At 35.5% G+C, this 12,856-nt stretch overlaps 3 protein-coding genes across 4 annotated transcripts; 2 read left to right on the forward strand and 1 right to left on the reverse strand.

The window, feature by feature from the left end:
- Positions 1 to 1,054: 1,054 nt before the first annotated feature.
- LOC116108893 (RNA-binding protein CP33, chloroplastic-like) lies at positions 1,055 to 3,042 on the forward strand. Of its 2 annotated transcripts, XR_004124702.1 has the most exons (5): positions 1,055 to 1,474; positions 1,629 to 1,730; positions 1,819 to 2,124; positions 2,211 to 2,374; positions 2,751 to 3,042. XR_004124702.1 is itself a non-coding variant. In XM_031395134.1 (4 exons), exons 1-4 carry the CDS (start codon positions 1,100 to 1,102, stop codon positions 2,265 to 2,267), a joined length of 840 nt encoding a protein of 279 aa, XP_031250994.1. In that variant the 5' UTR covers positions 1,055 to 1,099; the 3' UTR covers positions 2,268 to 2,654. The 2 variants fall into 2 exon arrangements, 1 of the variants encoding a protein (XP_031250994.1); XM_031395134.1 differs by lacking the exon at positions 2,751 to 3,042 and having other exon boundaries at positions 2,211 to 2,654.
- Positions 3,043 to 4,166: 1,124 nt separating this feature from the next.
- On the reverse strand, positions 4,167 to 6,211 carry LOC116108892 (pentatricopeptide repeat-containing protein At4g01400, mitochondrial). The gene has a single exon (XM_031395133.1). It carries the CDS (start codon positions 6,165 to 6,167, stop codon positions 4,719 to 4,721), a length of 1,449 nt encoding a protein of 482 aa, XP_031250993.1. The 5' UTR covers positions 6,168 to 6,211; the 3' UTR covers positions 4,167 to 4,718.
- A 1,770-nt stretch (positions 6,212 to 7,981) lies between these two features.
- LOC116108991 (two-component response regulator-like APRR3) lies at positions 7,982 to 12,761 on the forward strand. The gene is made up of 8 exons (XM_031395234.1): positions 7,982 to 8,332; positions 9,446 to 9,607; positions 9,711 to 9,841; positions 9,950 to 10,093; positions 10,523 to 10,697; positions 10,830 to 11,226; positions 11,365 to 12,148; positions 12,432 to 12,761. The coding sequence occupies exons 1-8, from the start codon at positions 8,122 to 8,124 to the stop codon at positions 12,552 to 12,554; spliced, it is 2,127 nt and encodes a 708-aa protein (XP_031251094.1). The 5' UTR covers positions 7,982 to 8,121; the 3' UTR covers positions 12,555 to 12,761.
- Positions 12,762 to 12,856: the final 95 nt, after the last annotated feature.

The raw sequence follows: 12,856 nt of genomic DNA on the forward strand, positions 1-12,856 counted from the left end.
ATAAAGATTACCTTACAATTCAATCTCACAAACTTTCTGTCACATCTCCTACGTAGTAGCTTTTTTGCTAGGAGCTATCACTTAGGGGTTGTGAGATTGAGTTATAAATGTAATATTGTCTTAAATCTTAACCCTAGTTAGTAAATACGGGTACGGCAAAAAAACAGTACTGGAATTTTACGGGTATTATACGGTAAATGATGAAAAATATGTTTGTAAAAATTTGGTCATAAAATTCGGATACGAAAAAAATACGGTACGGGTATATACGGGTTTAATATAGCACATTGTCAATAATATGTTTTGAAAAATACAGCAACATCAATTTTAGTTTTAGCATTTTTCATGGGCCATTTGGTTAAAATCTATATAACATTTCAAATATACGGGTACAACAAAAAAAGGGTACGGGAATTTTACGGCAAACGGTGAAAAATATGTTTGTAAAAATTTGGCAAAAATTCGAATACGAGAATAATTCGTGAATAATATGGTTGGGCTGATAAAATACGGCAGTTCGCGAGTAATACACGAATTTACTAACTAGCATTTTAACCACTGGGTATATATATTTAGATAAAAAAGTTTATTTAACTTAAAATTATAACTAAGTTTTATAATGTTGGCATTAGTTATACATATTTTTAATTGATTTTTCTCTCTAAATCTTTGGATAACAAAAAAAAAAAAATGATAGCATCTGGATCCTTGTTTTGCCATTTAAGTTACAAGAAAAATTAATTGATTCTTTGTGAATCATTTGTTTATTTTAGTTAAACGAATTAAAATTAACTAATAATTATAGTAGTGTTACACTTATTAAATACATATTCTTAATTTTATGTTTTAAATAATATTCATTTATCATATGTTTGAGATATTTATTTCATAAGTTTTATATTATTTCTTTAATTTATTTATAATATTTAAATTTGACGAAATTAAATAATATATACAGTACATCCATTTTATTTCACCCGCATCCATTTGGATTTGGGGCAGGCCAAGTAAACGATATTGATCCGTTGGTAAAAAATGGCAAGCGGTAACCATATCCAATTCAAAGTTGAACTTGGGCTGGGAGCAACGCTCTTTCTCCATGGCTGCTTCTACTGGTTTCTTAACACCCTATCCATCCTCTCTTTTTCCCAAAACTACTAATGCCACAATACCAAAACGACTTATACCATGCGCCCACTCGCAACCCGTGTTTAATTTTCGCTACCCCAAACTCTCATGCTTGCCTTTGTGTTCCCCAACTGGGTTTAGCGCAGTCTTAGCGGTGGTAGATGAGGAAGCAGTGGCGGTTGAGGATAATGTGGACGAAAACGAAGAAGACGTCGACGTTTCAGTTCAAGAATCAAAGAACCGAGCAAGACCATGTGAATTATATGTGTGTAACTTGCCGCGGAGCTATGACATTTCAGAGCTTGTCGAGATGTTTAAGCCTTTTGGAACTGTTATTTCCGTTGAGGTTCGATTACTAGTACTAAAATCTTTAGTTTTTAAACAAATATCAATCAGATAGTAAATCAAGAGAATAAATTTATACCTGTATGTTTGTGTGGGGTTAACAGTAGTTCAGTTATTTGATTGATTTTGGCTTACGTTTGGTAACTAAATTGTAGGTATCACGGAGTCCTGACACGGGTATAAGTCGAGGCTGTGGTTATGTGACAATGGCAACTATAAATTCAGCAAAAAATGCTATTGCAGCATTGGATGGATCTGTTAGTTTTAAGCTAGAAACCCCTTTTAATTTAATTCATTGCATACTTTTTTTAGTATTTTGCGCTGAACTTCTTTGCTATTTTGAAGGACGTGGGTGGACGTCAAATGCGGGTTAGATTTTCAGTTGATATGAGTATTGGGAAGAGGAATACTGAGGCACTGAATTCAACACCCAGGAAGATCCTTATATGTGAAAGCCCTCATAAATTGTATGTTGGCAATCTTGCCTGGGGGGTAAAACCTAAGGATTTGGGGGAACAATTTAGCCAGTTTGGGACTGTGGTCAGTGCAAGTGTGTTGCATGATCGTAAAGGAGGAAACAACCGTGTTTTTGCATTTCTTTCCTTCTCTTCAGCAGCAGAACGTGATGCTGCATTCGCTTTAAATGGAACAGTTTAGTCCAATAACATTGCATCTCGAATCACATTTTTTTATTGCAATTTTTTTTTTACTGTAACTTATTCAAATTCCGTTTGCAGAATTTTCGAGGTCGGACATTAATCGTGAGAAAAGGTGTTGAAAGAACTGAACCTTGACTGTAGCTGTGATTTGTAGATGTTGATGAAGAAATTTATTTTATCAACTGAAAAGGGAATTAACTTGGAGCATCCTCCTTGGCTGAAATGTGTAGTCAGAAGAGCAGGTATTTAGAATTACCAGAATTCAAAATCTTGTATCTTACAGCTCCGTTTGAGGATTTTCTAAGATTTTTTCATATGTCAACTTCCACATTAAAAATTTTGATGAGAAGCTGTTCCAATATAGTGGTTGATTTGATCAGGGTTAATTTTTAATACGTATTCTAGTTTGATTAGTATATTTGATGTATTATGTTTTATATTTGTTGTCTTGAGAGTTCGATTTCAAAATTCTATTGTTGTGAACTCCATATCCCATTTTCCTGCGTAATATCCATGGCAATTTTAATGGTATGGCTTATTCTACTGCTGGTCTGTTGCAATATTCAATGTATGAATGTTATGGTCAATAATGAGGGTTTTTCATATGACTGATTTCAGGATGGTTTAGGAAATGATGAGATACACCAATTTGGAACTCGTGGCTAATGAATCACTATATATAATGTGTCAAATTAGAAAAGAACTAGATTTGAACTTGCTAATGAACTTGATTAGGGTCTGGCTGGACTGAGTAAATGACTGGGAATTTCGTAAGTTGGCTGATGTATTTAGATAACTGTTTTGTTATATCAACTTAAACACTGTTACAAATGTTATTATCGAAGGATCCAATATCATATTTTGCTTATGAACCTCCATACATTTGTGCATAAAAATCACTTTTAGGTGTAAAAGGTCCCACCATTGGCATTGGCTTTTTTGTTTTTTAAACGAAAAAACAGTGACGTGATATATACTAATGTCCTATGTTCTGCTTGCAAGTGATGCTGATAATGATCATGTGATGAGATGAGAGCTTCCACCTACCATAGTTCCAGGCATTTTCAGCTCAAACTGAAGTCTGGAAATACCGAATTCTGAACTTAATACCTTAAATTGACAAGAATATCATACTTTAAATTTAGTCTAGTTCTCCAACGGATCAAAGATGTCTATTCTACTTAAAATTTTGGTAGTTAAATAATAAATACATAAAACTAGTTAACACTGAAGTTAAAGGGAAAAGATGCAGGAATGGCTCGTTTGGGAGGGAGTACTTGGCGGACCAAAAACAAATGTCATTTTGATAGACATTAATCTGCTTTGTTTGAGATGATTGAAGTTGCAGTCATATGACTCATCAGTTAATGGAAATCCCAACTCTAGGATCCTCAGACTAGTTACATGAGGAACATACATACAAAACAAAAATGCCGAAGGAGATCAATGTAGAAATGAAAAAGAATGGATCTCTTCATGATTATATTCTAATTTACAAGTGAACGTTTGGAGTGGTCATCAATAAGGCATTTGTTAAGTACTTTTTCAAAAAGCATTTTCAGGATAAGAAAGCTTCTAAAATTATTAAGTACCTTTTGAAGCACTTTTGTAGAATTCGGAAGCATTTAATCGTTAAGTACCAAGTTAACTTGCTGGAATTGGGGATCCGATGCCTGTTCGGTTGGAATCAACATGACGCTGTCTCATATTATACTCACAATTTTGACGATGAAGCCTGACAAACGGCAGTGACATTCAGATCCATCAAATAGAAAAAAATGACTGAAATACTGAACAAAGATAAAACGGTAAATAAATTTATTTTTAAAATTCTCTCTTGTTCATCAGAACAAATAAAATTGGACCAACAGAGGGAATAGGGTTCCCCAGAGGATACGAGGGAAATGGAAGTCTAAAAAAATCTAGTTTGAAAGTTTTACAAGAATAACTTGCCGGAGAGAGAACTCAGAAAAAGTGGCTTCCGTGAAGAATTTCCATATTTTAGCAATAATTGAGATGGTAACACAAGTTTCAAGGATCACATATTGGGTATATTATCGGTGTGTACAAACTTGTGCATTGGTGTTTGTGTATATGCAGTCTTGTTAACAACGAATCCCCCTTCGACTGACCCAACGCACAAACACTTAAAACAATAGCTGATCAACACATTTTACCGCTCAAGCCTTCCTTAGAACAGTGAACCAACGCAACGTAATTACTTATAAAACCACCTGCAATTAGAATTACATTCAACAGAAATTGTTTGTAGCTGTGGTCTTAACAAAAGCCGAGCAGAAGACAGATAAACAATATATTACATTGGATACTTTGCTAACTTACAATTCTTCACATCACAGCCAAAAATCCAAGTCAGATAGAAATCCAAGAAAGGAAATAACTGGTCAATTAACAGTTCACAGTATGCTATAATGAGATAAGTGTACAACATATAAATCACTTAAAAAGATTGAAGCATAGCAAGTATGATAAAAGAACTGGATTTTCACTCATAAAACAAGATCCGTAGCCAGCTCGGTTTTTAAGGGGGAAAACTAAATTAGATTATTATATACGGACACATGTTCAAGCTCTCGGTGATCTAGATCGTGTCTTCCAAATCAAGTAATCCTCCAAACCAATACCTGCCTCCACTATTCTTGTGTCAGGTTTAATTTCTACCTTCATAACCTTGTTCAAAATTTCCTCTGTTCTCTCAGTCTCATCCACTTCACAAATCCTAGGAACTATCATTACCCAAGTGTCCTTATGTGGAGCTTCCCCAAACTTCAGCAATTCCTCCATCACTCCACAAGCATCTTCAACCTTGCCAACATTACAAAAACCCTTTATCAAAGCATGAGAAACTGAAAAATGTGGAGAAAATCCCTTTGAAAACATCAAAGCCATATATTTCTTCGCCTCATCAAACATACCTTGATCACATAATCCACCAACCAAAGTCCTATAAGACACCAAATTAGGCAAGCATCCATTGGAAGACATATCCTCAAGAACCTTACAAGCATCCATTGCACGTCCTTCTCTACAAAACCCCAATATTACCGTATTATAATGAACAATATCAGGATTGCACCCTTTAACTTTCATTCTACAGAGAAGCTTATAAGCCTCCCTAAGCTTCTTCTTCCTACACAAACTATTCAACAATGTAGTATAACTCAACGTATCTGGTACGAACCCTTTATTCAACATATCCTCCAACAAATCAACTGCTGTATTCACCTGACTCTTCCTACACAACCCCTGCATTAAAATCCGATATGACTCCACATCAGGCATAACATCTCTCTTAAACATTTTGTTAAACAATGAATATGCAATACTTAAATCCCCGTTTAAACAAAACGAACGCATCAAAATGTTGTAGGATTTGGTATTGGGAAAAACACCGTATTTATGGGCATTCTTGAAGAGATCAAAAGCAGGCCGGATATAGTTCCGGTGAGTAACAAGAAGTTCAAGAATGCGATTTAAGTGTTTAGGCAAAGGCTTGCAGTCAAACTCAAGCATTGTATAGAATGTTTTTAGAGCTTTTTCTGGTAAATCGGCTTCTGCATAGATTTTGATTAGATAAGTAAAAAGAGTGGCATTGACGGGATAGTGACTGGATTTAAGGTGAATAAGAATATCATCAACAAAAGAAAAATACTTAGCGCGACCAAGTTTCAGGATGAGAATGAGATAGGAAGAATAAGTGTGGCGAAAATTGGGTTGGCGAGAGGCGTAGTCGAAGATTTCTTTGGCCAAGAGAGGGTCTGATTGTGAGGATATGAGTTTCTGGACTCGACATGGAGACGGAAATGCAGATTTTGAACTGGAAACCAAAGTTCCTTGTTTTTGTCTCTGATTTTGTTGTTCTTGTCGTCGTTGGTTTTGGTTTTGGTTATCTTGTTCATGGGGTGATGAAGAGGAGAAGAAGAAGAAGAAGAGTGGTGGAGTTTTTGGCGGGAAGATGGGTGTGCGAGTGACCGATGTGACAGTTTTGGATGAACGAAGAAAAGGTTTGTACATTTTTGCTGTTTCGATTCTCAACTGTCACCAGAGAGTTGGGTCAGTGTGAGTTTATGGCCTGAGTTGAGGCTCAGGCTCAGGTCAAAGGTTATAGGCTCATAGCTTCATTACGAATTTGGGCTGAACTGTAGTGTCTCGTTGCAACAGTCCATGATCCCATAAAATCCAAGTTCTTAAATTGAAGCAAATGGACAGTTGCACTTGCACATAAATTTAGAAAAAAAAAAAAAATATCCGATAATATTAGTCGTATAAAAATTGTATATAAAGTGATGCAAGATAAAATGAACGAATAAATGAATATAAATAATTAATTTAATAAATATAGAATAATGAGATTAAATGAATGATATTATAAAAATAATGTTATATCACACATATCATTTTATATCCATAACCATCTATACCTAGTATAAATATATTTTGAGAAGCGTTAATTGTTAAAATTCATAAATAATGTATTGATTTATCAACATCTATTATAAATTCTCGATAAACTTTAAGGAACTATAATTAAACACTTTTCAACAATACTATATATCAATAAAATTACCAAAGAGATCATGATAAATATTTTTTTCTTTTTCTTTCTTGTTCGATTTAATTAATAACAGCTCACCTAATTCTATGTATAGCATTGAATAAGGACTTGATGGGTTTATTGTTATTCGGAAAATATGGTTTAGTGCTCTAACTTGGCCTTTTGCAATTAACAACTATACATGTAATTATGTCATTTATTGTTAAAAACAACTACCATGACAACAACTTTCACGTGGGTGACATAATATAGATATCTTATGAATTATTTTAAGTTTTAATTCATGAAGCGATTTACATTTTACAATAATTGCTAGGTTGTGTATAATCTTAATTTAAAGGTATAATTTTATCTAGATCTTTCAACTTTTTAATTTGAACCATGCATAACATGTGACTACTTCTAATGACACCTGTTGATTTTTGGAGAGTCTTCCATTGGTTTAGGTTTTTGATAATATGAAAAAGTAATAATGTATTATTGTTGGTACCTATCCATTATTTAATTTGAAAATGAAGCCGACTTATCTTTATCTAATAATATTAAACTTACAAATTTTTTATACAGACTCTCATATTAAAGTAATAACTTCGAATGCTTGTTTGTAATATCACTCATCTTTATATATTAGAATGTTTAACCCTCTTACTGGTAAGTGACAAGTGTCATCATAACTTATAACCAAAATACTAATTAGGTTAGCAGTCAATGTTACATGACTTTCGTTGGCACGATAACTTTGAGTATAATGTTTCTTTTATTAAAATAATAAGAAAAAAGAAAAGATCAAATAGTTTAATTGGATGCTTTGGAACGAAATAGTTTCTATAATCAAATTAAATTTTGAAACGCTATCAAAACATCAAGAATCCGTACGCGTGTCAGGATGCTCACCACGAGATGTCAAGTGTGGTATGCCATCGCCAACGTGGCATTCCTCTGAAAATATCTTCATCGAAGACAGCACGCTGGCCAACACTTGTCAATACATGATGGACCCATACACGGATAATCAATAACAAAACATCTAGGTGCAGCCCAAAATACATAAAATCAAAAACAGTGGCCCAAATTGCGCCAGCTCAGCTCGACGAACCACAAACCAATGGCGGCCAACCTTTTGATCTGACTGTGAGAGAGAGAAAGTCTTATGCCGAGAAGATATTTTTCGCGTTTTTCGTGGCTGTAAACGAAAGTTGGATATCTATTCTGAGGCGGTTTATAGATTAACTTTTGCTAATAGGCTGATATAGACATATAGTATTAGATATTTGCAAAGGCCGAGGTTAATTAAATAATTTTATTTACAAAACATTTTCCTTTAATACATTTGCTTCTACGGTTATTTTTACCGAGAAATTAGGGTCATTGTTTTTAGTATTTGTGTTTGTCTTGTGGTGAAAAGTAGGGCTTATGAGAATGGGTGAAGTGGTTTTGAGCAGTGAAGAAGCAATGGAAATGGAGTTAGAGACAGAGAAGAACGAGACTATGAAGGATGGCTCGTCTGAGGGGGTTAGGTGGGAAAGATTTATGCCGAGGATGGTTCTTAGAGTTCTATTGGTAGAAGCAGATGATTCTACACGTCATATTATCTCTGCTCTTCTTAGAAAATGCAGTTACAGAGGTATCACTTTAGTGCTTCTCTTCTTCTTCTTCTTCTTTATTCATTTTCATTTTATTTTTAGTTCTTCTTTTGTTTTTTGCTTAGTGGAATTTGTTTTCTGGCGATTCCCATTTCTCGGATTTTGAAATTTATTTTTTTATTTTTTTTATTTTTTTTATTTTTTTTTTTTATGGACAGTTGATTTTTTAAAGTTTGCATGTTCTAAACTCTAAACTCTAAAGTCTAGATTTTATTTTGTACTGAGTGATCAACTCAATGAGGTTACACTATTAATGCCTTTATTCTAAATAGGTATAAACCAGTATGTTTTGCTCGTATAAACTTAAGCATCATCTTCTCCCAGTACGTTAAAAATTCAACCATTTCCACTTTCACAGTCTCAGTAGAGAGATTCTTCAAATTGAAGTACAGTCTCTGTTTCCCCTACAGAATTCTCTTCAATTAATGCAAAAATACGATGGTCCATGCTGCCTAAAAGTGCTCCGTAGTTATATCATTTTTAATCTGGAAATCTTTGTTCCTTGAGGCTTATGGAAAAGATATTGACTTCTTGAAGTTACTTTTCGGTTGACTTGCACAATCGGTGTTCCTTCATCGAGTTTAATTTGTATACTGGGAGATATGATGATAGGGTCATACTAATGGGATGAGTAACCTACCAATTTGTCCGAGCAGATTATAATCTTCATGGGAGCATAGCAAGAGTCACCAATGGTGATAATGGCTTCATTGATCTTGGAAACCCTATGGCTCTGTTGTAGTCGAGAGGTTTGTGTTTGTTGTAGTTTAAGTAGGTAAGGTTAATGTTTTTGATGTTCTTGACTGAGAAACAAGTTCCTAATGTATTTACGAGCCTGTGTAAAATGTATTATGGCTGCAAGACACGCATTTTGGGAAAGATACTGACCCTCGGATCACTGGTACATAAAACCCTAAGTCTCATGGAGCCTCTTTGTTACAGGGATTATTTGATTGTTTTTTGCCTGTATCATAGTTTCTTCTTTTGAATTCTAAATTTATATCCATTTCTGTCTGATATGACATTTGTTACTATGTTTTAAAAATTAGCATTGGAAATTAAAATTTTCAGACCGGATGTGTTTATTCATGCAGTTGTTGCTGTTCCTGATGGCTTAACGGCATGGGAGACTTTGAAGGGCCAGCCCCATAACATAGACCTTGTACTGACTGAGGTGGAGCTGCCATCAATATCTGGATTTGCACTTCTGACTTTAGTAATGGAGCATGATATTTGCAAGAAAATTCCTGTAATAAGTAGGTTGCTTTGACACTAAAACCGTACTTGGGTCAGTTTCAGTCTTGCTCTTTCATTAAATAGAATATTAACATGTTAGTATTTCTTCTTATGGCCATGCAGTGATGTCATCACATGATTCAATTAGCATGGTTCTAAAGTGCATGTTAAAAGGTGCAGCCGACTTTCTCATTAAACCTGTTAGGAGAAATGAACTGAGGAACTTGTGGCAGCATGTTTGGAGGAGGCACAGTGTATGCATCAATTCTTCCTCTTTGCCTTTCACAGTCTTTGCTGGATTTTTCATGTTTCCTGGTTCTAATTGAGCATAAATTTGAATGAGACTCTTCTTTTTTAATCAGCTACTTGGTGGACATGTTCCTCAAAAATTACCTGTTATACGGCATAAAGCTGAAGCAACTTCTGAAAACAATGCATCAAGCAGCCGTTCTAGTGATACAAAACAGAAAAGCAAGGAAAACAGTGAGAAAGGAAGTGTTGCACAAGTAAGAATTGGTTGCACTGTAAATATGAGTCATATGCTTCTACTTAAATCCTTGTAAATTTGTATTGTTATGCTGTACAGACATCATGATTTGAGGTATGTCAGTAACTCGTGGTCATTTATTCTAACATCTGCAATTTATAAGATGTTAGTATCATCTGCGCAAGCAACAGCTAAGGAGAGTCATAGTTGAAATATTATCTTTATGAGTAGCTAATTGTCAATTAATTTGTTATTATTCTCCCTTCCCAGATGCACCGATTGTGCAATATACATGATAAGCAATAGGTTGCTAGAATACATGTGTCCAAGATCCATGATGATTGCATATGTGAGGCCACTTATGGCTTTAGGAGAATTTCTTTTCCCAGATTAGGTTGGCTTCATGAGTTTCACGTAGGGCCTGCATGTTTTGCCACTTCTTGTGCAGAGCTCCTGTACATCGCCTTACTTGGAAGTTGAGAGTGCCTACATGCAAAATATGCAGGGTCTGTCATACCTGAACGGTAGGAGCACCTCTGATTCGAACAATGAAGAAAGGGAGAAGCTAGATGAGTGTATCAAACTCGAAAAGGGATCAGTTATGCTTGACAGTAATGCTGGAGGTATATCTATATCTTATGTCTCTTATTTTAAATTTTTTCAAGTTTTCTCCTTTATAATGGTTAAATGAAAGATTTATCTCCTGTCTTTTTTAACTATTAAAATAGCAGCATCTAATGAGTTAATTGTTTCAGAAAAGTTTGCATCTGGATCAGAGTTTGCACCTTGCAGCGGAGCTTATACGTCCACACCTTTGAGAGTGGAAGAAAATTATTTTTGTTTTAAACCAATGTCCCATGGTGATGGCGTGAGACCTGGAAATGATAGAGAAAATGCTTATACTACTGGGGTTCATGGATGCAACGATGAACTGATTGAACAAACTAGAGGAGCTATTGACTTGATTGGCACATTTGATAATCGCCCAAATTCCATCAGTGGACAATCAACTTTCAATGATGGCATGAACAAGTTTGAATTTGCTCCACAATTGGAACTCTCTTTGAGAAAAATATTTTCTAGTTGTTCAAAAGAACCAGTTACTGATGAGAGGCACGCCCTTAACCACTCTACTGCGTCAGCCTTCTCACGGTGAGTTTGAAATTATATGATATATCTTACTCTCCAATTAGTTAATTATTATTTAGGAATTTGAATAAGGGATGAATTATCTACTTGCTGAAAAGGTCGCTTTGCTCTGAGTCCCTGATTCCAAGTTCCTGTTTGCAGGTACAATAATAGTAAGACATTACCAACATCGGCTAGTAATTTTCCTAAATTGAAGGATGACACTTGTAAATCCCGAGAAATTTTGTCTAGTCAGCTCTCTGAAAATGCTACTGGTAACTCTCAACCACATGGTGCTACATCGAGTAACAGTCAGGAAAATATGACATTTCTGGGCATTGGTCAATCGGGGCAGTCTGAAGTAACATTTGCAAGACCACAACTTGGGTTTATTCCTGTCCCAGGTGTGAGGTTTGATAATATTGGTGCTGGATATACTCATGTATTCCCACCGGTATTCTATACTCAATCAGGTTTACCCCCTGCATGTAGTCCCAAATCACCCTGCCAGCGGGAACAGTCTCCCTTTCCTTCATGTACCTCTGTTCATTCCAACCCTGATGTTCATGACTTAGAAGGTCATCGGCAGTCTGATGAAACTATCAATAATTCTATTGACCAAACCGTATGTGAGCAGAACAATGTGGAGTCTCTGGAGGAGCTACGACGTAGTTCCGCTGCTGCAGGTCAGAGCACTTGCAGTAGTTTATGTAATGGTCTTGGAAATATTAACAATGCTGGCACATATGGAGGTTTTTCCAATCGAATGCATGAAAATGCCACTTTATCGGAGGCAGTTGAGAAGGGAACAGCTCCAGAGAATTTGAATGGAACACTCTTCATTCATGGTGGATTCAGAAATATGGATTGTCACCGCTCCAGCCGAAGGGAAGCCGCTCTCACAAAATTTCGGTTAAAGCGGAAAGATAGATGCTTTGAAAAAAAGGTATATATGTTTATTAGTACAGCAGTTATATAATGCCATTCAACTGTGCAGAAGCTTTGCAGCCTTGCTTGTCATGCTAGTGCTTTCTTAATTCTGAACTCTGATTGTCGTTTCAATAATTGTTCTTCCAGTAATACTTGTTCCTGCCAAATCCTAATCTGGGAATACTAGTCGTTTTGATTAGCTTGAGAGTTCCAATTCTGTAGTGAGAATAGGTAGTCGTAGAGAGTGATTTTGATATAAACTGGAGTCTCAGTTATTTAATGGAAAATTTTTTGCGCAGGTTCGATACCAAAGCAGGAAAAGCTTGGCGGAGCAACGTCCCCGAGTGAAAGGACAGTTTGTTCGTCAAGTGCGAGATGAGACCACATCCACAGCTGCTAATGGCAATGCTGATGGTTCTTGAGTCTCGTTAATGCCCATTTGTCCCGTGTTCTCAACCTGATTTACGCTTTTCCCCAAAGAAACCGTGTGTTGGCACTCGGCATATCTAAGCATGATTACAATTTTGGGTAGATTATGTGAGTGCTTCAAAATGCTTGCAAATATAATGGGCTTTGATTGGGGTTATTATTATAATTTTTGCATCTGCTGGTACTGGGTGTAAAAAAAATAGGTAAGAGTCCATCTAAACTCTAAAGTCTAGATTTTATTTTGTACTGAGTGATCAACTCAATGAGGTTACACTATTAATGCCTTTATTCTAAA

This window comes from Pistacia vera, unplaced genomic scaffold, assembly GCF_008641045.1.
Source record: "Pistacia vera cultivar Batoury unplaced genomic scaffold, PisVer_v2 Contig570, whole genome shotgun sequence".
Lineage (NCBI taxonomy): Eukaryota > Viridiplantae > Streptophyta > Magnoliopsida > Sapindales > Anacardiaceae > Pistacia > Pistacia vera.